Raw genomic sequence first — 20,422 nt, forward strand, 5'->3', positions numbered from 1 at the left:
CTCAAAATAGCTCCGAAAAAGTCAGACACCAAGAAAAAGGCAAGACATCAAAAGGGCCTTTTAGTCTTATCATGTTTCGGGTCTGCTTGCTGATGTTAACTGATGTTGAAACGCACTGCATACTTGCTGTTTGCGTAAACCTTTCTTCTGTCCTTTCCAGTTATTTCCGAGGGCTATAAACAAAGCTCCCCCTTCTCCAGTGTGATTGATTGACATTTTGCTTTGCCTTAATGTGAACACGATGTGCCATTCCTCCACCCCCCCCGTCCCCCCCCGTCCCCCGCTCCTCCCAAAACTTCCGTCCTGTCAGTGTCTCTCCCCAGAGGAGGAGCGCGCAAACGGGCCGAGCTAAAAGGGGGCCGAATTCCGAGTATGCTCCGAGATTGTCACCTCAAAGGCGGCCGCGGTTTTTGTTTGAGAAGCAGATGGGACGGTAGCCCCTTTCACACCTATCTGAGCACACAGAGGCCTTTACAAGAGCCCTGTCCTTGGATCTCCAGCCAGTGTGTCCAATCCCTGTGTAATTCCCGGGCACGTTTGTTCTGCACATTTCACGCCAGGTGGGGAGGGGAGCACGGCCATGCCCTCCCACTGCCCCATAACTCACAGGATGGGCCGAGCGAGGAGGCAGGTACCCTGCACATGAAAGGCCACAACAAAGAGCCGTTTGGACACGGAGCACGACAGCCCGGGCCCCAGAGGATGATGGGATAGGACGGAGTGACACCTTGTGTGTCTGTGAAGTGAGGGTCTGTTTCTGCCATCAGGGAAGAAGGTTGAGCTCCACCTATTGACACCTCGGAGACAGCTTGGCCGTCAGACTGAAGCTCAGCTCATCCATCAGGCTGGCTGTGTTTACTATGCCATCTGGGGCAAGGCTGTTCTTCAGCGTCACATCCTGTCAATAGGCCGGCTGAGTGACAGGCAGCCCAATAAGTATGAAGGCTAGTAGAAGGGCGGAGGATCCAAACGGAAAACAGCATATTGGTAACGTGTTTATCTCAATGTTTTAACAGTAAATTGAGACCAAAAACTGCACTTTCCCAACCCCCCCAAAAAGCACATTAATCTAACTTAAATACTCACGACAGCCACTTTAATTTTGCAATTTTTCATCCACACTGGAGGCCTCTCCGAGACATGAATGATTCATGGCCCAGCCTGCACTTGGACGTGAAGTGGAAACAAATGGAGACAGCACACCCCCCCGCCCTCCCCTCAGGGCTGTGGAGTCCACTGTGGGCCTGGATGGACAGCCAGGGAACCCCAGCCTCAGAGGTCCAGGTTCATCCCACCAGGCTCTGCTCAGATCAGCCGCCACAGGAACCAGCAGCCCCTTGGAGCCTCCTCAGTTGTAACTCCTCAAAGTACGTACAACCGGGAGGCTCAAGCCCCTTATTACTCAAACGCACTGTACTGCCCACTCATATCTTTTAAGAAAAAGCCAAAGTAACGGCAATGGCCCCTTTTTAAGTTGTGCAGTAGAGAAATTGAGTGGAGAGGAAAATGATTTGGAATGAAATGAGGTCTGAATTACCTACGAGCTAAACATTACACAAAATGTCCTCCGCCATTGGGGTGGAAAAATGAAGCCTGTCTAGATGTGTGTGTTTTGTTACATTGTTGGACAAAATGTTGTAATCCTGAGCAGAGGTCTGTCTAATGGAGTCAGGGGTCTGTAACCAAACCCACCGCAGTGAGAGTGGAGAAAGGCTTATATAACAAACAGAATAGTTTTGTGGCACCAGGGGTATATTCAGATTGTCTGTACAGTCTCTCCAGCTCTCTCCCGTCCATACCAGCAGCCAAGAACAGCAGAATAAGTAAAGGTGTGAACATGCCTCTGGCGTTTTTTTTCAAGACAGCAACACTGAGATGGACTCCAGAACGGGGCACCACATGCTTCTGTTCAACATCCAAAAACACACATGGGCCTAAAAACACCTCAGCACTCAACAGTCCAAAAGTAAGAATGCATAGCGGGCATAGGAATACATATAATGCACACGCACCATACACAGGTTTTCACAAGTCATTCATCAGTCTGGAATATTGGAGAGTGGAAATCTAGTGAAGTAACTAACCAAGCAGACACCATGTTTTGAATGAAGGAAGTCCTTTTTTTAATGCATTTGAAGTACAGTATGCTTTGGCCAATTATCATGTGACATGAACACATTCAATCCTTTTTTTTTTTTTTTTCTAAAACAAACTAGCGATTTTGAAACGGGAGAAGAGTGCTTACAGCCCGGCATGTGCACTCTCCCTCACCACAACCTTGTTCCGACAGAGGCGAGCCACAAACAGGACCAGACCAGATCTGCTGGATAGCTGACCTCTCTCAGCCTCTTGGTCTGTGTCCACTATTCTCTGTGGAGGCTATTCTTGTTTCCTGCTATATAACCACTTACCACTCAACCTCATGACTAAATACAAGGAAATTACACCCAAGCAGTTGGGTGCACTCTGTTGCCTGGTAACATAATATCATGCTGAGGATTCATCTTGATATAGAACACTAAACACTTGTAGCCAGAGCCAAGAATAGACATACAACGACATCCACTGGTTTGCGATTTTATCCTGCGTACATTTTATCACGCAGTCCACTCAGAAAGGAGATTAAAGGATTCATTGATGGAGATCAGTCTTACATTTGACAATCCTACTCTTTGGTTTTGGTACAAGCATAGATTGATACTGTAAATCTGAATCCTAACCTTAACATAATAAATTGACAGCACAGCTTCTCAGCGTGAAAAATACAACTAGCCAATTGGGTTGTGTTGTTTCACACTAGAGATGTAAGATTATTTTCACATCATTTCCATTTGCAATTTATTTCTCCAAACTGTTGTGGAAAGAGAATTAATTCAGAGCAGCATGTACGTGAATCATCTTTTACATTACATGACCATGCACTGTGGAATGACACTAACTTCCTCTTTCCTCTAACATGGTGTCAGATCCAGTCATCTCGAACCACTGACTGTTCTACTCCAACTGTCATTCCTCATGTAGAAGGCAAAAGAAAAAACACCCAAATGCCCAAATGTCAATGTAACATTAATGGAAACGACCAAATACAATAAATAGGAAAAATACAATGATGATATAATACCCTACTATTCTATTAGCGGAATCAATTCATTAAGAATACACAAAAAATGTCTTAATATAAACACAGTCAGGAGCCTCGATTGGTCCAATCGTACTGTATCTCTTACTCTCTCTCTGACCAAACTCAAGCAGTCTGGGCAGGCAATACTAATGTTTTCTCTACTGATAGTTTTAATTGAGTGGCACATTCTGCTGAGTGGCACATAGTCTGCCTACTTCACACCCCAAATGTGTGAAATGGAACAAGAACATTTGAACCGAATCCACACAGCAACAGCATGTGCTTTAACACTTTTTGTATTTTATGATTAGAAACAACAATGGATTGGGCTGCTCCAACTAACAACAGTAAACTCCTTATATGCTTCGGCCTTCTTCCTATAATGGATTGTTCTCCAAATCCCATGAGGCCATGAGGGATAACACCACAGAATGACCGCCTACCCCATATCCTCACTGTTGGCAAAACATTGCATTTATAAAATAATCCACTGTCAAACGAAACAGAAACCAGGAACTATTGGTCCAGTCCAGAATATTCCTTCCAGCATGTAAGACACCTTTTGTCCAGTCAAGGGAAGTATTTTATGTAATGCATCACTGAACACAAAGTCACTGCTAGTTTCTGTTAGCGCCACTGACAATGTAAGTAATTCAGCATCAACATTGTGTACCTGTCTAAAATTGTGTTTGAGCATCTCATTTAAGGCATTCTCATTAAAATGACCAAAATAGAATGTAATTACTGGCTAATAGCGCTTACTAATAAGGGCCTATGAATAATTCACCAATGACTAACCATACTTGTGAAATAAATGCTATCAAACACAATGTTATCTACAGTAATCAACACATTTGGCACTATGAAATGACGTGTCAAACACAAGTGTAAGGAACTGTTGAAATGACTCGCTCTGTCCCTGACACTGCTCAGATGGCACCTGCCCCCTCAAGCCATCTGACCAGTGTGTGGACATCTGGGAGCCCAGGGCCTGCCAACAACAAGTCTGATGTCCAAAATTAATCAATCAAATCTATCCTAAATATTCTGAAGTGGGAAGAGGACAGAAGGGGTTATCTGCACATGGCCGCGAGGGGCTTTGATGTCAAAACATGAAGCATTTTCCCTTGTTTTGCTGTCAACGTGAAAATGTCATGCTGTAGACTGGCAGTTTCCTGTTTTTCCCCATTACAGCGCTGTAGTAATAGTCAACTGTGTCACTATTTGACACCTCTGGACAGAACATTGGCAGGCGTAATCAATGGGGCTTTTCCTTATAAAGCCAGGCGATAGAGTATTGCCAATGGATTACCTCCAATATTTTAGTTTGATTAGTTTGAGTGATCCTATCCGTATTGTTCAGGAGATCCAATTTCAGTGAACAGGTTGTATTTTCAGCCAATGCTCAGTGCTATTCCTGCCCCATTTGCTCATAGTGTTTTGAATGAATAGTTGTATTTATTTATATTCCACTATGTAGTTGTTGATTGCCTTGTCACCAAAAATTGCATTATCCAGAATAACCTTTGCACTCTACACATGATAATAAACCACTCTTTGACTTTGACTTGATTAAATGTTTGTTACCTTTGTCAGATGCTTCAGGATGTGTTTTCAATGCTGATGTTTTACTTGCTTGAACCGCAACTGTAAAAGCAAACACAGACATAATACATCTGTGAGATTAGTCTCAGGCTTACAGAAGCCAAAAAATTCCAACTGCTCTAATGCTAATTATTGAATATTTTAGGTTAATCTATTAATTTATTACTAATGCATAACCTATAGCCTAACTTTATCCGTGCCAGCACATCTTTTAATCTTAAAGTTGAAGCAAATGAATGGAAATCATAAACCTACGGGCACCCACTGTGTGCTGTATTGCTTATATACCATGTCTATCTGTGGAGTGAAAGAAACTCTCCCAGCTCATTGTTACTTCTGTCACGTCTGGTGAGATCATACATGTGGGCTACAGTCTATTTTTAGATGGCAGCGGTATTGCTTGGAGCCTCAATCACCGCACACTGAATTCAATCTGTCCACAAGTGTAAAACAACAGGGATATCAAGCAGGCAAATATTATCAAGTTGCTATCCCGTGGGATACGATATGACAGTTTCATTATCGTGAGAACACTTCTTTAGAGTAGTCTACGTGCAGTTTGAGAAATGGGTGTGCAAATAAGGTTACATTGCGATTTAGTAGAACAACGTCAGTCAACTGACTTGTTGATATGGTGGGCTGCCGATTGTTCATACAATAAAGGACGAATGCACTGGAAACATTATTTAACCACTAGCGTGAACCACGTTTCTCATTATTGCCATCGCATCATTCCAAATAGCTAAGCTACCTACCTTCTGTCAAATAAATCAAGGCTGTAAGTGAACTCGATTGACCAGTAACGTCGGCAGTGAACTGGTAGGGCTCAAGGCAGAGTAAACGTCAGCCACCGGCGCGGTGTTTTTATGGAAGCTAGTGAGGATGCGATCAGTGTCTGAAGCGGGATGACGAATGTACTATAAATAGCTTCGGATAGAGGGCTGGAGAGATGCCACCATAACCAAGGTGCAGGCAGACCTAGCAACAGTAAGCTAGTTATTAAATCGGTTTCATTGTGTATGCGCACAGTTAGGCTACATTTTCTTAACGATTAGAAACGAAGGCTTCGTAGGTAGGCTACTGGGCAGATCAGTATACTCTAAAGTAACCTGTATTAAATTGCTGCCAAATCTTGTATTTTACTGGACAATGCATTTAACTTTATTGTAGTTTAAGTATTGTATTGTAGTGGAAGCATTTCTTGTCCAATGTGAGGTTCGTGAATGAATTAATTGCAATGCAAGTCTCTCTCTCAATTTCTGCGAATGTAGTTCACTTTGAGGAGGAGAAAGTGTTCTTCGTTGCCGCCAGGAACAGTTGACGGAACATTGAATCGGGGCAGGGGAGGCTGTGGTTGGGCTTGGGAGGCTGTGGTTAGCCTCGGGGTCACTGAAAAGACCATCCCCTCCCCCCTTCCAGACTTTACTGTTGAGTCCCCATAGCGCGGGGGAGAGGAGGCCATGATGAGGGATGGACTTGACTTACAGATTCTTAGTATTTATGCGTGTAGACCTATTCCAGCGTCAACAAAATAATTTCAAGAAGATTTAAGAGTACCTGAAGGCTTGAAATGAACACTTCATTGAATGCAATTATTTACACAATTGACCTGTTGTTGGAGAATAAAGGACATCTAACATTTCTGTAATGCATCATACACAATAGAATGATGCTTGATATTCATAAATCTATAGCTATCATATGTCGGTAAGGGACTATAATAATAACATCTTGCTCTCAGAAGAGCCACTAACACAGGGGTCTTCAACCTTAGTTCTCAGGGCCCACTGTGTTGTTTGTTTGAGATGTTTCCCTGCTCCAACACACCTGATTCAAATGAATGGTCGTTACCGGGGTTCTGCGGTGCTTAATAATGACCCATTCATTTGAATCAAGTGGAGCAGGGAAACATCTAGAACACATAGAACAGCGGGCCCTGAGGACCAGGGTTGAAGACTGTTGAGAACTCTTTCTTTTTTTTTTTTACACCACTAGGGTCCACATTCGGAGTGAAACGAAAGGAAACAGTGCCACCTCCTGCCACAACGGAAGCTACTGCAGCACGCTGCACAAAAGATGTCCCTATCCTGTCGAGAAACAAAACAGTTTTGAAGTCTCGATTTTCTCCCACTGAACCTTTGAAGTCATGTCATTTCATATGGGGATGTTTATTCTCTTCTCCTGTGTTTTTAGTGCTAGGTATCAGTGCCGAGGTCTCTTGTCCCTTGGGAGACTGGGTGGTGTGTGTCGTAACAGCCGGTAGCACACTTCAAAGACAGGAGGGAACAAGAAGCCGTGAGCCTTCAGCCCAAACACTTTCCCACTCTTCTGATGACGTCACTGGTCATCGGTGAGAATGCTGGAAAGGAGAGATGCTTTTATCTCGCCCAGGAGCATAGGCATGTACGATTAGTTCAGATTATATGCAGATTTGTCATCGTCATAAATCCACAGCTGTCTAGGACCTCACATTTTTATTTGTCACTTCAAAGCATTCTTTGCTGTCTCCCCTTGGTTTATTGTTTGGCTCGGTGGACAAATGTCTTTGGGGTTAGAATGGAGTAAGGGCCTTCCTTCCTTGATTTGCTTCTGTTGTAAATACTAACATTTGACATCAAATCATTTACATATATTTCAATGGAGCTTTTGGCTCAAAACTTGATCAGAATTCAGACATCAATCTTGCATTCAGGACGTGGCAAAATGGATGGAACAGCCCCAACACAGAACTCTGCACAGCACTGCAGATGGGAGGTTTAACACCTGGAATATTTATACGGGATTGGCCCACTGGCAGCGGGTGAGAAGGTGTGGGACGATGAACCACTGCATCTCCTGTTCTTTCCAACTCTCTACCACTGTCCTGCAACAGCTGGGAATGACCCACCAGGTCACACCGCTTTCATCCTGGGATCTCCTCTGGCCAGCTGTTCGCCATTCCTCATTCTGACTGCCTGAGAGACAGAGGCGTGGCAATGTGTGCGTGCGTGTCACTGTGGCGATGGTTGCCACACAGGACAGCACAGCTGGCACCTGGAAACGAAGCGGCATGGCTGAGACTTGGAAGCAGCACCCTGAAGAAAGCCGTCAATCCGCTTTACAGCCGGTGTACAGTGTCATGGAACCCTCCTGATAAGTTGACCAATTGAAAAACCATTGTCATATGAAAGTTGCTGATAAAATACATCATCAAAAATCATTGTGGTATTGTGAAAAAAAAAAAAAACTGTTATTCCATTCCACAACAACAACAACAACCTGTTTCCAGTTCGCTCGTGGCATTCCGGAATGAATCCTGCAAATCTGTGGCTTTAGCAGCGTAAATAACCTATCCTGGCCAGGCCTCCTTGGTAGGTTAGATAGGTAGTTCCTTGGTAGAAAGCACAGGTGCTGCAGGTCAGCATGCACAGTTTCCAGGGTGGGGAGTGTGGGGGTGGGGGCAAAGACAGGGTCAGGCTGCTCTTGCAGAGCATGAGGTGCGGGGAGGGGGAGATGGGTGCGGTGAGAGAGGGCATCTGTTTTTTCCATCTTGAGGTGTTTACTCCTCTCTCCCTCCACTTTCCTCCTCTTAATTCAATTTGTGGGAACCCCCCTCCCACCCAGCTGCCCCAGTGAGACTGCATTCCAGCTGGAGTTACTGGGGCCTTGGGGAGGCTTAGGGACAGATCCAGGAGGATTACCTCCAGCAAAGGGGACCCACCCACCCAAAACCATCAGCACACCAGGGCTGGCGTTACACCGTTCGCCCCATCCTCCCTGTCTCCTCGCCTTGAAACACGAGAACCTGGTGACCATAATCCACATTCTTTGACAAGGTATCCTATCTTCCTGTCTTACCCCGCAGTTCTGTTGAAACTCTGCTGGAACAGTTGCTCATTTACCAGAGAGTGATAATCACTGGTGTCTCTGTTCAGTCCTCCTACACAGCCTGGGGTCAACACCACTGCAGGGTCCAAGATTTTCAGTAGCTGTTCATGGTTCAGATGTTTGAGGAGAGAAGAAATGTGACCGTATCTATTACGACCCGTCGATGGGACTGCAGAGGAATGTGACTAGATAGAACATGTCATTGTCTTTTCCTTTTCTGCTAATTAGGATTGTGAGTTTGCAGAAAAACAGTCTTTCCGCAAACTATTTTCAACATATCTGTCTATTATAACATAAAATATTCTTTCCAGAAAGCTATTAGTGCTTCATCCATTCAGCTGTTTCCACAAGAAAATGACAGAAAACCGCACATCACAAACTGCCCAATTATCAAATATCCTTAAAATTCTTTTCCCATGGACAAAAATAAGCCAACAACTATTGGGGACAGGATTTTTCGGCCATGCCTGGAATGTGCCACGACCACTGGAATCTCCATGTACTGTGTTTGCCTGTGAGAAACCATCCCATTGTGTGCGCCACAGAACTCCAGTCTTGTGTGCGAGCCTCTGGCCCTCTTCCACACTGGCATCTCCGCCAGTCCTGTCTGTGGTATTTCCACCATCCAGAGAAGATTACTCCTCTGCATCATCAGCTGTTGTCAGTCACATTCCATGGCAGGAGACAGCCACACTATCATTGCTCCTAAGACCCCTGTCATCCTCCTGAACTCTCCTATTTATCAACATAATCAACATCATCCTAAACCAACCGAACATGCTGTACTCACTAAAAGCCCTGAGGCAATATGGATTGTTTTACACAGATGTCTGTGCTGACACTGCTCAGCAGTGAAGGACTTTGGGCCTTTCCAGAACTGTGTGTGTGGTAAGCACATACAAACTGTTTACGTTTTACGAACGTTTGTTGACTTGAGAGGTAAAAGTGTTTCTTTCCAGTTGTTTCCATCTGGAATCCCACAGAGCCTAGCTTCCTCTCTCTCTGCGGTGTCATTTAAACATCTCTGTGGAAGCAATGAGTCAGAACTGTTTTTGTACAAGACGGGTTTACAGTAACTAACCCAACTATATCAACAACAGGAACATATACAAGAACAATTGTCTATGACAATACACGTTTTAGGAAACCGCTCAGTCATTACACAACGTTACCTAAGGAAATATATAACCCACATTACCTTACTCCATGCATAATGTTAATGAAATATATATGTGGGCCTTAAAAATTAATCGGTGGACTGTTTTGTAGTTGTTTTTCAAGGGAGTAGTCACTAGGGGGCGGTATAACAGCACAGTTCAGAGTTTCCAAAAGTAAGGCCGAAAATCTCAATGACTGCATATGGGCTATGGAAAACAGTAGATCTAGTCTAATCCTTATTACTGGATATAACATTCCAGGTGTTCAGATTTTAGAGAGGGCAAAAGAGCATAGGACTTGTTGCCCTGTTCACACCTCGGACAATCACTTATTCATGACCAAAGCCTGACCAAATTCCTGAGATAAGAGACATTTTATCAAAAGGACAAATGAACTGTGGTTTATCTAGAGGTAAAGCTATCTCATGAATTGTTGTTAACAAAACTTGTTGAGACAGACGCCATCCTCTGACCTTGTCCAATCAGGGAACTATGCGGGAAGCATTTGCAGCAGCATCAGGAGATTCCAGTAACCAAGGTGTAATAGTCTGATGGTGATTACTGTTGAGGGCTGAGTAAGCTGCCGTTAGGTGGAACTGCTAAGTTGCTGTGCGGAACTCTGTCGAGTCTTCGAGGATGAGTTCCTATTGGACTGTCAGATGGGCTAGACATGATTGATGACTTTGGCTTAACCCCCTGTGTCTGACCTCATACCTCACAGTCTATTACTCTTCCTAAGTCACGTTGCTTCTTATATCTCATTACTAACAGTTACTTAGAGGCTGTAAAACATTTTCTGTAATGGATATTCTATGTATTTGCTAAAGCAGTTCTATAAAGACAAACAAAAGAAGGAAACAATTAAGCTGTACATCAAACTGTGCTTGAAACTTGGCTTTGTAGCCTATACTGTACAAAACATAGAGCCACGATTGAATGTTCAGGAGCTAGAACATCTAGATAGCTAATGTTGCTACAGTAAGATCGTCAAAGAACGGAGAACTTTCTCTCGTATGATGTTAGACTTCATTTTAAATTTCTAATTTCACACAACTGAAATTGGATCGACAAACAATGAACCAAATTGTTCAATAATTACATTTATACAACTCTCAATAACATTCGTTTTTACAGAAGAAATTAACCATAAAGTTGACTGATTATTGCACTTGTAGCACAAATAGGCTCAGTTTTAAAAAACAGTGCATCAATTTGAGCTCATTCAGCCCGTTATTTGGTCAATGTTTACTATTCTAGGTGGAATAATTATCATCACTGCAAGTTGCATACGTTGCAACAAAAAAAAAGGGTAACTGTAACTTGAGTACAGTTGAGTAAAGCTTTCAATTTAGGCCTTCCGGAAATTGTAAGACCTCGTACTGTGCGAGCTGTGAATCCATTATCGCTTAAAAAAATTACATTATTCATTTCTTAATGATGTTGAAAATGTTGCACTTGGGAAATTGAGCATTAGAAGACAACAGAGAAAATGGATAACTTACAAATACTGTACAAAACCTAAAACATCATTTGTTTTTCAAACTGGCATGTAGCAATATCCTATACCAGATCATATATTTGGATTGATAATGGTTGCGTTTCCCAAATTCATTAAGAAGCCCCTAAAAGCTCTTAGCGCTAAGAGCTTCTTAGCGAATCTTCTTAACGCGGCCAATGTAGTTTAAGCCTCCATTCTGTAGATTCAATCTCCATTAAATTGCATTAAAGTGCTTCAAAAGACATAAAAAGCATAATTAATATTGGTGACATACAAAACTTGGCTTTCCTCATTGTATGCGGTCATAATGCTACAAGAAGGTAAAGAACATTTAACATCTCATCTTAATTACCACAAGGGAAGGTAGTGCATTGTCTAGTATTCACATCTCATTGTCCGGGACAGTAGTTCATCACTGAAACAACACCTTCATATAATCTAACATAACATCACATTCCAGGAGATGGCACGATAAATTCCTAAAATCCAGTGCCTTTTATGCTTCTCTGATGGTCTTGGTTCCGCTTGCAGCCGCGGGGGGCCGGGGGGCTTGCCCCGGCTCAGCCCCGGCTCAGCCTGGTCGTGATAAGCTGGCCTTGGGACAGTTTCCACAGCCTCTCTCCTCTTCTCAGGGCCCCTGGGGGTGGAGCATCTAGTCTTTGTTCATGTGGCTCCGGGGGCCTCGGGCTCATCTGAATCCCCTCAGAGAGCGGTCAGGGCAGGGCCAGCTGTTAGCAGGGCCCTGGTGCTTTGGCTGATCTGGCAGTCCAGTCTCCTTCTGTTGGGGACGCAGGGCTAGTCTCCCGGAGGATCCCACGGCTGCCATTCTGAAACCAAAGAAAGGACCCCCCGAATCTTAGTTTGACACAACGTCTAACTTCCCAGGATCCAAACTCGTCGTAAACATGCTTGCTTGAAGTCCAAGTAATACAAATGCACTGATTGTAGCAAGGTCATACCCGTTCATAAGGCTGGACTGGTATTTCACAGAGGTGTGCTACCCACCTGCATAAGGAAGGGCTGTTCTGTGCCCCTGACCAGACCCAGCACCTGAGGGTGGCTGCGCGGAGCCGGGCCCAGCCTGGAGAGACGGGGGTCAGTCAGGTGGAGCTGGTACGCGCTCCTGGCCTCCAAACCCCAGCATGCCTCTCCCCCAATCTGTCCCAGAAGCTGCCCTGAGTCCAGGCTGCTCAGCAGCTCCTCCAGGTCCTGAGGAGAGACGTCCCCCGCCCCCTGCCTCTGGGCACCTGGGGCCACACAGGCGGACAGCTGTGGAGGACAGCTCACTGACACCGTGTTCAGTTGATTGTTGAGGGGGAGGCCCGTGGTGGGTTCCCCCAGGCAGAGGTGCTGGTGATGGGGCCGGCCGGGCCTCAGCAGGCCCGGCTGGAACAGCGGAGGAATCTCCAGGCCCGGCTGGAACAGCGGAGGAATCTCCAGGCCCGGCTGGAACAGCGGAGGAATCTCCAGGCCCGGCTGGAACAGCGGAGGAATCTCCAGGCTGTGGGCGGCTGATGCTGCCTGTTGGCTCTGTGAATGGCCCTTGCTCACCTGCATGTGCATCAGTCTGTGACCGAGCGGCTGTGAAGGGATAGGCTGGGAGCTCAGACACTCAGCGGACCCTGGGAGACGGAGTTCTTGGTGGGGTGTGTCCAGGGGGGATTTGAGTTTCTGAGGCCGTGCCTGGTACTGTTGGTACCGGCCCAGAGGTTGGTGGACCATAAGGGGCTGGGATTTTTGGGGCCTCCATTGGAGGTCTGGGGAGGGCTGTGGATGCTTGGCTGATGGCTGCTCCCCGGACAGCTGGTTGAGCTGCATGGGGATCTGCTGCTCCAGACACGCAAAGCCGGGCTCCAGATCCCCTCCCCTGGCGCCGTGGGACAACCCGCGGCCCGGACTCCCCAGAGACTGCTGCACGTAGGTCAGGATCTCATCCGTGGCGTCCGGACAGCCGCCTCGTCCTCCCAAGTCCACGTTGAGGAACAGGTCGTCCTGCTGGAAGAGCTCCAGGTCCTCCCTGCCGACGCCCAGGGTGCTCATGAACCTCCAGAGCTCCCCATCCATGCCGTCCCCAGGCGGGACGCCCGGGGGCTCCTGCTTGAACAGAGCCATCTCGGGCAGGGAGAGGACACTCTCCTGCCACCCGCTGGAGAAGATGCCCCCGCCGTCCTCCTCGGGCGGGCCCGCGGGTTCCTCCCGAGGAGAAGGAGCAGGCGCGGGCTGGTCGTCCGTGGCGACGCACACGTAGAGGGACTCGTCCTGCTTCAACAGAGAGCCCAGCAGAGAGTCGGGATCGAGTGGTTTGGCGGTCTGGCTGTTGAGGTCGTCGCTCCGTGGGGGGCCGCAGTGCCCCGAGAGACTGTCCTTGAGGGTCTTGGGGAAGGTGGTGTCGTAGAGCACGGCCTCGCCGGTGGTGAAACAGAAGGGAAGTTCCAGGGACCGTTTTCGGAGTTCCTCCTTCCCCTCCTCCTCCCTGACATCACAAACCAGACATGGTTACAAGTCAAATCAGGACTGCCTACTGTATTTTTGTATAGGTAAATATATATATTTTTAAAATATATATATATATATTTTATTTTTTTATGCGGTTAACTGTGTGTATCAAAAGTGTCACAAAGCTACACTGAAGTCAGTGACGTACGTAAGGACTATCTGGGAAGCAATGATGCAGTCTGGCTGGCCATTCTTGTAGACCAGCCGGGCGTTGGCCTGAACCCACATCCAGCCACTGTTCTTGGTCAGCAACCTGAACACAGTCAGTCCACTCTCCCCTGTCTTCATCACTGTGCAGGGAGGGGGGAAACACAGCCAAACACACACACACACAAACAAACATTCAGTCCATCCCAAAAACAGCTCAATCTATAACACAGGTGAACTTTATGAACTTCATGACCAACCATTTTTGGATGCGGCAGAGCACGCTTTGAGGATGCCCCTCGAGTCCCTGAAACTCGAGTCGATGCTGTTTGCTTTGACAGCAGTTCAAATGTGTTCAACGTTCAGTACGGGGGCAGCAATGTGCATATGCGCCGTGACTTGAATGGGCCTGATCCGCCCGGTGCATGACAACGTGAGGAGAACATCGAGCTTACTTCGCATGTGGTTCTCGGCGCAGTGCAGCATGTCTGCCGCGTGGATGAACTGGTACCCCGAGCCGCGTTCACACAGCTCGGCCTCGGTGTAGCCCAGCACGATCTTGCCCCTGCGAGGGGACCAAACAGAGCTGAAACCGTCTGGTCCAGAGACAAAGGTGTCCCTTGCCTCACGGATAACATTCGAGCACGCAACAGCCCATCACAACCGAGCACGCATCGGAACCGTCGCACGGCAACTGTATACATCCGGCACTCGTTTCGACCTCCACTCGGACGTGTTGTGCGTGCATGGGTTGGTCGGTTTCAGGCTAACAGCAGTGTGGCCCGCTGGGCGGCTACCCACCTGGCATCGCAGTCGGTGGGGGTGAAATCCAGCTTGTGTTTGGTTCTGAAGATCAAGTTTTTGGTTCGGATTTCGAGGATGGAGGGTGGCTGCAGGGGGGTGGCCAGGGCAAACAGTGCAAGCTGGGGGGGAATGGGGGTGCCATCCTTTGCCCTCTCGTTCTGACCATGCAGGAACTTCAGATGTCCCTGAAGGTTGAGGGCCTGTAAAACCAAAAGCCGTCAAGCAGTCAGGCACTGGGGATTCGGAAAGGTCAGGGCTGAGTGTATGCTCGCAGACAAAGACAATCAATGATGGCTAAACTAAGCTCACATTGGGAATCTCATTCAAATCGAACAAGGGATGAGATTTTGAACGTGTCAGTCTGATTAGTTAACTTTGTTTTATGCAGACCATGTTTTATGTCGGTCATTCAACATGGTGCTTTTTTTCCCCCCAGTAGGGTTGAACGGGGGAAACTCAAAGCCATTCAGAGCACATTGCACACTTCTTCATTTCATTTCCTATTATTAGATTTTAAAACCCGGTCAACCAGGATTGTTAAACTTTCTTGAAGTGTGCAAAACAGTCTAGCCAACCTGAACATACTGAGGTTATGGAAAAGAAAGACCAAGTCCAAGTCCATCATTATTTAGGTTCTCTAACTCACTGTGTGAGGGAACAGAAAAGTAGTAAGATTTTGTGTTCTCCCAGTCTGCACTATCCATTATCTCCATGATCTTCCAGATCTGGATTTAGTCTGTGTCCCTTCCCTGAACCCAAAGAGAATTAGCCAAGACTCTAAATGAACCCACCACATCCCTCTCCTCACAGCAACAAGAATGTAACCCCTTCCTCACTAACATGACGACACTGACTAATCCCAGACCTGGAGAGTGAGAGTCAATCCACTCAAACTAGATTACACTGCCGTGGCATCGTGTTTGGGACAAGTTTCTTTCCACCAACTTACAATGAATCCTGAAGAGTTGTCCAGCAGACAGCGTAACCTGCATACGAAGCTGCGCTCCAAGAAGGCAGAGTTCTCAGGTGGAAGGACGCCTGGGTCGTAGTACGTCAGGGGACGCGCTGACTCGTCAGAAGCTAAAAGATGGGGGGGAAAAGTATGCACGTCAGTCTTTCTTTTATTATAAGAAAGGCAAGAAATTCCCATCCACAAGGAGGTCCTGTTCAAAGATTATGAATCACCATTCATCTTGTTTGCATTTGTAAACGATTCTGATCGAGGAAGCCATTCGAAGTGTGATCTACTGGGAGTTAATCCCACAGAAGGGGCCACTGAAAAGCTGGACCTCTGCATCCAGGCTGATTATTGCCATGCATGTTGACCATCTGTACACGGCTGTCACACGCACCCAGTGCGAGGGGGCTGTCAGACAGCCACTGGATCCTGTGCGAAAGTGGATATGGTGGCGATGGACAAAAATGAGCTTGCTCAGGCCGCAGACTGGCTCATGTCTTCTCCCTGTCACCAGCTGTGAGGCACGGTGATCTGGGCTTGGCTGGGCCGGGCATGGGCTCATACTGGAAGGTGTGAGCCCATGGGGGTGGGGGTGCCCTGGGTTCAATAAGGGCTCCGACCCAAAGAGTGGAAGTTGATCCACAGTTCCACGTGATGACATCAGAGAGTTCGGGTTCGAGTGTCACCGAAAAGAGGACTGTCTAGATGCCAGTGATCTGATGTCAAGGCTTTATTTTGATCGCGTTTTCAAATGATTCCGCGACAAACGTGAAAAAACCTTGCCGGGAGAATGCTTACAGGTTCGTGTTTCAACGACCGAATGGTAGAAGGGCGTGGATCGTGAGTGAGAAACTTCTCTCTTTTGGCTGACACATGCATCATTTCTTGCCACACCTTGTTTGGCTGCGTTCCTTTTCCTGTGCTATATCAGCATGCATGGCTTCGTCCCCTCACGTGCCCACACAGACACATTGGCTGCCCCTCGTATTTCTCGAAAGTCGCTCATCCATCCTGTCAACAACTGCGTTGTGTTCATGAACCAAAGTCGAGTACAGTTCAAACATAAGCAGATCAACTGGAGCCGTCACTCGCCCGGACACTTGACCTTACCTGTCACTAGTTGCCCAGTGTCTAGAGGGGCGGTAGGGTTTAGGGCCCAGTGGAGCTGTCTCTGAAAGTCACCCCTGTCTTCAGTGTGGATGAGGTCGTAAGCACTCTGGTGGATGACATCTGACTGGGGAGGGGGGGGGGGGGGGGGACACAAAAACACATGGGACGTGAAACCACATCCACATAGTGGTAGGAAATACGATATCGACGTTTACTTTGAATAGCCTCCTGCTGTGCTTTGCACTGGCCCTTCTGGGTTCAACCTTAGTTTGGTCACATTGCCCCAAACAAGTCTATTAAACTCGCCATCTGTTTAGTTTCTGGCTTCCGCTCATGTTGAGGAAATACCACAGCAATCACGTTTGTCCGAGGGGACCCGGATTTCACACGCAACACGTTGGGTCACACAAACAATGCGAATAATACCACCAAATGAGAGCGAGGGGGTGGTGGTGGTGGTGGTGGTGGTGGTGGAGGAGGTGACCTCAAGCTCATTTGGTAACTGAGGACAAGGAAGGTCTTTACCTGGTTGAAGCCGAGGTAATCCTGAATGTTTGAGGACACATAGAACACGGTTCCGCCCGCAGTCACGACCAGTATGAACCCATTCAGCACCTGGGGAGGGAGACAGAGAAGATGGGTCTGGAGCACAGGTACACGTCTACGGGGTTAGGAACCTGTAGGACACCTTTTTTTATCACAGAAATCTTTGATCGCCTTCATCTGGAATCCCCTTTTCTCTCAACGACAATGCTACAATATGTGGGTGTCCTACTTTCCAGACACGGATCATTTGAGAAGCTGAGAAGACTCAAAGTTTATGATTTACTTTGGGGATTACCCAACTTGGTCAATGAAAAGCTAAATATGTCAACTGAAGCCATGATCTAAAACTTAACTTGGTTTAAATAGAGGAAGGACAACATTTGGGAACATTGCTATTCCAACACAGTTTGGAACCTAGGCAAATATTACCAACCTGCAACAGAAGCTCTCCCTCTGGGAATTCTGGTCCAACCTTTTTCAGGCTATTACCCTCTTTGGTGGTGGATTTTAGGGTCGCTGTAACACAATAGCATGCAATCTAGATCATGGTTACAGAACCACGCAACAATTCACGACTATGAAAGAATGCAGACAAACCAGTTACCAGTCACAAAGACAAGCCACTTGAAAGCATAACAAGAATGAGAATATTAAGGCAAAAATAATATTGTCTTTGCTTTTAAGAACAATGTTGTGCAAAGATAAACGGTGGCATCAAAAGTGTTCATTGTCATCTCTATTGATAGTTAAGCTGTCTTGAGCCTGGAGTGCAGACGTTTTGTTGCATTTGTTTGAGGACTGGTCAAGCTTTCATTGCATTATTAAGGCTGTATACCATTACAAGACAAGTTGAATGAGAATCTTGATCCTACAAGCCTATATTGAATAGTCTGCACTAGCAAAACTGTTTGATAGCTACAAATCCCCTGGCACTCCTTGCATGCAATACACCTCTATCGTGGTCCAAAGAATCTCCCCCTCTCTCCCCCCCTCTTCCCCCCCCCCAAAGAACTGGTTCACATCAGCCCTTGGCAAAGCCCCAAAAGCCACAATAAACAGGTCAAAGTTTGCAGTGTGAGCCAACAACTATCAAACTGTTTCATAAGCCTTTTCCAAGAGTCAAGAGTTCAACCAGTCTGCTCTAGATTACTCAAGCAAGCCCCCCTTGCCCATCCAAACATCCCCCACCCCCGTAAGGAGTATGTGGAATCTGCAAAGTTCCTAAAACACATGAAACACAGAAACAGCCTAAACTCAGGCCAAGCCCAATGCAAATATGTGTGTTAAGTTCCAAACCCCCGCAATTGTAGAGAGTAAATATTAGTTCATGTGTAACGAAGGAGGGTTCTCTTTGAACAGTTATCTAAAGCAGATACTAGAAAGCAAGTCTTCTGCACTTTTCATATAAATATTGATCCATAAACTGCAAGGGAGGATGTAGTCATGAGTACTCCATGTAATTTCCCTTGGTAGAGGCCCTCAATATCAGAATAACCACAGTATCCATTACAACCAATTAACTACGTACATACTAACATCAATTATCAAACGAACAACACATACACAACAAATCCTTACATGTGTGCCCCTTCAAGTGTAATATAGCCTACAGGCTACAAGCTGGCCTTCAACCACAACAAATACTTTCTACATAAAAACGTTTCGCCCGAGTAGTCTGAAGCTTCGGCTAAGAAAGAGATCAGAGAGATTACACATTTATATTCTACTCTCCGCAGGACTTCACACACCCTAATGGTATCCTGTTATTTCAGTGAGTTTCCTCTCCTCTTCCTTGCATAGACCATTGTCAACCCACTGTAGCACTGCAAACTGGGTTATAGGTGAAAAAAGAAACACACTGAATTGCAGAAAGAAATAAGGTATCACGATCACACTATTTAAGAGCGGTGAGATTAATCAATCACTATGTAATTATGCTAATGGACAGATTAGAGAATTAAGTCGTGAAAAGAGTGGCCATAAGGAAATCATAGACTGCAAACAGGAGGTTACATCTATTGTGGTTCCTAAAAAAAACAACCACCATAGTTTGTCTACTATCTTGTCTTACCATTAAAGAAACTCTTTGCACGCAGGTAGCTGACACAGAGCCTTAGGACAGTCAGTTTATCTAGTTTGGATATGACATCTCGAGGGAAAGGTAGCAGGTTGGCAATTCGCTCCAACTCCCCATTTAAACGATCCCGGTGTCTTTTAGAGGGATTAGTTGAAGCGCCTTCAGGAGCTGGCTTAACACTAGAAGGAGAGAACGTCGTCAGTCACACTGTAATATAACATCGCTCTCTACTGAATATCTCAGACATGAAATGGGGAAAATAATCAGTAAGAAAGCTTGCCACTGCCACTATTAACTACTCCGTGCTTCGATTTGTTGTTGCCCATCATGATAATATTGCTAGATAGCTAGCTTTAACAACCATAATGTATTAATACATTATGTCTCAAAAATGCAAACCAACTCATTGATATTGACGTGGCTACTGTAGCAAGGAACTTGACAGTAGCAAGAAACCTAGTTACTTCACCTTTTCTGTGGCTTTTTCCTCTTGCGACTTGCATAAATATTGCCATTGGTATTCATTTTTCAAGTTCTACAGGTGTCGATTGGCTCTTCTGACCTGCCAACTTTACAAAACTGTTTGCATAACACTTAACCGGCGGTGTTACATTTTACTTCGCTACTACTAGCTAGCAAGGAGGGGTTATCGTCCTCTTCGTGTTTCAGTACGCGTGCGTGTGTGGTGTTTACTTTCTGACGTAGATGTGTGCAGGTGACAGATTCGCCGCGCCCAATAAGTACTCTAATAACTTTGTAAATTAAAAGTTTGATTGAAAAGGGGCACAAGTTGAAATATTTTTTTACCTTGCCATATGAGATTGTTCACTATTATTTATGTGTTAGTAGCACCATGTTAAACAGCATACAGGACAATTAGGCATTATGAAGAAAACATTACTAAAAAAGCCTACTGTACAAAAGTTTCCTCTGAATTCCACTGCTCCTCTAGACACCGTGAATTAAACTGTATTTGAGATGTTGTTTGTGTCTAAAAAATGGTTTTACGAAAAATAAAAAAAATAAAAAATAAAAA

At 45.9% G+C, this 20,422-nt stretch overlaps 1 protein-coding gene across 2 annotated transcripts; it reads right to left on the reverse strand.

Annotated features, from left to right (window-relative positions):
• Positions 1-10,830: 10,830 nt before the first annotated feature.
• Positions 10,831-20,072, reverse strand: ahr1a (aryl hydrocarbon receptor 1a). Of its 2 annotated transcripts, XM_084703065.1 has the most exons (11): positions 19,856-20,072; positions 19,381-19,565; positions 17,743-17,825; positions 17,289-17,378; positions 16,764-16,887; positions 15,645-15,775; positions 14,693-14,895; positions 14,347-14,456; positions 13,893-14,034; positions 12,254-13,721; positions 10,831-12,075 (listed from the first exon to the last, which is right to left on the reverse strand). In XM_084703065.1, exons 1-11 carry the CDS (start codon positions 19,909-19,911, stop codon positions 11,980-11,982), a joined length of 2,688 nt encoding a protein of 895 aa, XP_084559191.1. In that variant the 5' UTR covers positions 19,912-20,072; the 3' UTR covers positions 10,831-11,979. The 2 variants fall into 2 exon arrangements, with proteins under 2 accessions (XP_084559191.1, XP_084559199.1); XM_084703073.1 differs by lacking the exons at positions 14,347-14,456; positions 14,693-14,895; positions 15,645-15,775.
• Between the last annotated feature and the right edge of the window lie 350 nt (positions 20,073-20,422).

Source organism: Hypomesus nipponensis, chromosome 2, assembly GCF_054491055.1.
Source record: "Hypomesus nipponensis isolate SF chromosome 2, ASM5449105v1, whole genome shotgun sequence".
NCBI classification, from domain to species: domain Eukaryota; kingdom Metazoa; phylum Chordata; class Actinopteri; order Osmeriformes; family Osmeridae; genus Hypomesus; species Hypomesus nipponensis.

Bases quoted from the DNA above. Each gene is read 5' to 3' on its own strand.
- ahr1a (XM_084703065.1), bottom strand. From the start codon at position 19,911: ATGAATACCAATGGCAATATTTATGCAAGTCGCAAGAGGAAAAAGCCA. The intron at 17,379-17,742 runs GTTGGTAATATT...CTCCCTCCCCAG, and splicing joins AGGGAGAGCTTCTGTTGCAG to GTGCTGAATGGGTTCATACT. The intron at 12,076-12,253 runs GTGGGTAGCACA...CTTTGGTTTCAG, and splicing joins AACAGCCCTTCCTTATGCAG to AATGGCAGCCGTGGGATCCT.